The sequence below is a fragment of the Nestor notabilis genome, unplaced genomic scaffold (assembly GCF_000696875.1).
Source record: "Nestor notabilis isolate BGI_N333 unplaced genomic scaffold, ASM69687v1 scaffold13285, whole genome shotgun sequence".
In the NCBI taxonomy this organism is placed as follows: Eukaryota; Metazoa; Chordata; class Aves; order Psittaciformes; family Psittacidae; genus Nestor; species Nestor notabilis.
In genome coordinates this window covers 16,721-20,708 of record NW_009929836.1, presented here as the reverse complement: position 1 = coordinate 20,708, position 3,988 = coordinate 16,721, and the positions used below count along the sequence as shown (strand labels likewise).

Here is a 3,988-nt window from a genome sequence, read left to right as displayed (position 1 = left end):
TATATATATATACATACACACACACATAAACAAATACACACCAAAACATCTGCAGGATTACATGTGTACATGATTGATCACGGGGCAGCCAGACGTCATGTTTGCATTTGCTGGCTTATCTGTTCATAGCAGGAGGGGAAAGATAAAACTCCCCAGGAAGGAGGCTGAAAATAAAAGCAATTTGCCTTCCAAAAACATTCATTTTTCCTCTCTCTCAAAGGCAGACAAACCAAAAGGGCAGATGCCAACTGCTCACACAGGGAGATGGCTGCTTTTAATGTGGTTATTAAACTAAAAAGGGCAGGGAGGAGGGGGGAAAAGTGTTCTTTGTTTCGTCTGTACAGGAATATAATACACATATGCACAAGCTCACACGGGCAGGGCACTGGAGACCATCTCCTCCAGTGGGATATAGACTGAGAATGGTCCCAGTCCCCTCCCGCTGTCGGTGCTGCTCCAAGCATGAGGCTGAAGCACTAGGCACTGTGGTTCACCTTTTCCCAAAGGAAGAACAGACCAACCCCCCCAAAAAACATATACACACACCAAAAAAAAATACATCATTTCTCCCCAAACCTCTCTGCTCCCAGCTGTAGGGATGTTGTTTCCTACATAAAGGGCTGAGGAAAGCTATGGAAAGGATGAAGCCAAAGGGCTGCCCATCTCCAGCATAGCACTGCAGGAAGGCTTGGCTGCCCTCACCTCCTGCTCCCAGCTCAGCCATGCAGCCAAAAAGCACGATGAGGATGGAGAAGACTGTGCATATAAGAGTGAGGAAAACACCAAAACAACCCAAAACCCTAAAAAAAGAGAAATTACTATTCAAAATCCACAGATTTTGCACAAAGCAATAGTGGTTAATTGCCATTTAACTGCTGTCTCACAGCCTGGGACAGGCTGCCAAGAAGGGATCTCCCATATCAAACCACTGGGAGTTGGCTGACGCAGTCCAAGTCAAGACCTCACCCTGTCTTACCCCCCAAATACACACACACCTCGAATGCTGTAACTAGTTTTCTGTAGTCCCAGCTTTCCAGCATGCAAAATAAAGAAGTTGCCTGTATTCAGGCTTCCCCTGTTAAGGGGCACAACTTGATAAAAACTAAAATAGTTATGCTCCTGCCACAAATAAAGTGCAAAAACCAAGCGGTTTCTAGGTATACACATATACACACACACACGTGTGCATGTGTATATGTAAAATTAAGAGAGAACACAGACAAAACTGTCCCTTCTCATGGCTTTCTGCAGCCACACAGGGCTTCCTGCATCCCAGCCAGGCCTCCGGCCACCTCCACAAGACCTGTGCGCCTGCAAAATGCATCTAGCTCAGCCTGTCCACCTGCAATGACATAGGGATCGATCCCTAAACTGCCCCAAATCTCCACCTTCCTCTAAGGAAGAGCAAAGAGGAGATGAAGTATCAGCACAGCACCTCGACCAGTGCTCAGGTTCCCACCCAAATTGACACACATTTGAACTCAGACCTTCCCTTGGTGCTCCCAAAGATGAAAGCACCACCTAAACCACCACTGGTGTGGCCTCCCCTACACTACTGGCAGCTCACCATCAGTTTTAGAAGCAGATCTACATTTTCTGCAAACCCCTTTAAGGTGTATTGAGTAAAACAAAAGATGTTTTGGGGGTTTTCTCCTTGTTAAATCCGTTCTTACTATGGCCCTCTTGGTGCTCACAGGCCTGGGTGCACCCGGCTCGTGTGTGTGACAGGCTGTAGCGTGGGTAAAGGGCTTGTTGCAAAGGAATTAATCATAATTGTAATAATAATCATAAAAAAAAATGCAAAACCCCTTCGCTCCCTCCCCTTCCCCCCCGTCTCTCTGCTAACCCTGCACCATCCACATATATACACACCCCACCCCGACATGGATGGGTGCCAATCGTCTCTACAAAAGAAGATCAAAACTGCTTGCAGAAGGAAATTAAACTCCTGTGCGCTAGGAAGCACTTTACAGCTTGCTATGATCTAAGGACAGTGGAGAGGAGAGCAAATGCTGCAGCCTAAAGATCTGGTGGTGACCCCGGGATGCTCGGCTCCTCTCCTCCGCTCTCCTGCATCTCTCCCCTCCTTCAGCAGAGCGGTTTGCAGATGAATGGGCACGGGTAGAAACAGCCGAGGGTCGACCTCGCCGCAGACGGAGGAGACCAGTTTATAAGCAAGCTTCAGAAATGGCAATGGGATGGGAAGCTGGTGGCATCACCGGTGGCATTGCCACAGCGCAAACAGAGTCACGACGGCTTCTGCGAGGTGTTCATGTTCTGCAACGAGAGGGAAAGGATCATGGTTGGGGGTTGTGTGTGGGTCAGGCCCCATCTTCTGTATGCACATCAACAAGAGGACAAAGGGGAGTAACAGAAAGCCACAGCACAGGTCACTACAAAAGCATCCACCACAGAAGAGAGGACACTGTCTGCCCAAGGAGAGATGGGGGGGATGCACTCGCTTGCTACCTACACCCCTCAAGCATCACATTGCTTTAACTACAGGGTGGGAATTTGACAGAGATATCCCTAAAAACTGAGCTAAAACACAAGTTACTCTCCCACCCTGCCCAGCCTGCACTTTGAAGCTGACCTTTGGTCCATGCAAGGCAAGGCGATGGAGACCACTGGTATTCATTCAAGGAGCCAAACTATCCCCTTGAGGGTGGGCAGTGTCAATCCCTGTCCTGCCAAGGAGGAGGTCACCGTTTGTCCGCCCTTGGCACTGCCAAGAAGAGGCAGCTCCCACCAGCCATGCCAAGCATCCGGCATTGGGACCAGCCAGCACCATGGCAGCAGCACCCAGTGACACACCATGAGCTTTCGCAGGCCCTAGAGCTGCTTTGGACACAACCCGGGGGCAGGATGGCAACAACAGGCACCCACCAGCATGCGGTGAGGACCACAAAACCAGAGACAACCAGGTAAACACCAGCAGCACCAGCCCGGAGGGTGGTGACTGGAGGAGAAACCCAGGGGAAGATGATCACAGCAAAGACATTTCCCAATTCACACAACTGCATGAAACAGAGCAGGGAAAAAGGACTAGGAAACAGCTAGGGAGGTTTCTTGACCTTTTTTGCTTTCACTGCCTAAACTGCCTCTTACAAGCACCAGGAATACAGCCAGGAATAGCCAGGCTATGAGGCAAAGCAGGCCAAGCTGTTCTCTGTTGTCTAAGGAGACAGGAGGGAGGTTGGGAGAAGCCACATGCACCACAGCCATTTACCTTGGAAATATTAGTAAAGAGAAAACTTTGAGAAAGTGACAAACTGGTCGTCTTTAAGCGTAAAAAGTGAAGGGGAGAAGAAGGGAGGGATCAGGTTGTTGTCAAAAAGTGCACTTTGGATCATAAACCAAGCAAAAGGAAAAGAAGTCATCATGCCAAGTAGTCCCACAACCCAAATCAGCTCAATCCCCCAGCCAGGAGGACTCTGAGGTACACACCCATGTCCCCAACCTCTCTAAGTGTCCTCTGGTCCACCTGGATGGGGTTCATACCCCAACAGGCTGATACAAAGCACCCACTGCCAAGCAAGTCCCATGGTACAAACTGGGACATGGTACAATTCCACCTCCCCTGACCCCATACAGGTTTTGGTGGGTCAGTGAGGGATGCACATGTGTACAAGACAACAGCCTCCAAGAAGTGACAGCAGTGTGAATGCCACCGAGCCTTTAGTTTAGGATGTCTCCACGAGTCCCTCAATGGCAGCCTGTAAGTCACACACTAGCAACTGGAGGCAACCACCTCTGCCTGCTCCAGAAGAGGTCCTGGTATAGCAAACCCTGACGCAGCCATCTCCCAAACTCAGCACCAGAGCACGTTGTCAGTGTCCCAGCCAGCGCTGAGGCATGCACTGCTATTCATTACAATACGGATGGGAAAAGGGGGGTGGAGGGATGGACAAGGCAACAAAAGTGCTTTCAAAGCAACCCATCACCAGGCATTTCATCATGGGCTTTCGTGCCCATGAGCAGCACGGGA

General features: G+C 49.8%; 1 protein-coding gene across 1 annotated transcript in view; it reads right to left on the bottom strand.

Moving 5' to 3' along the window:
* Nucleotides 1–2,247: 2,247 nt before the first annotated feature.
* Nucleotides 2,248–3,988, bottom strand: part of PFKFB3 (6-phosphofructo-2-kinase/fructose-2,6-biphosphatase 3) — a 13,336-nt gene continuing 11,595 nt past the window's right edge. The window contains exon 14 of the mRNA XM_010015172.1: nucleotides 2,248–2,277. Within this exon, the coding sequence (XP_010013474.1) occupies nucleotides 2,248–2,277 (30 nt within the window). The remainder of the gene's footprint in view (nucleotides 2,278–3,988) is intronic.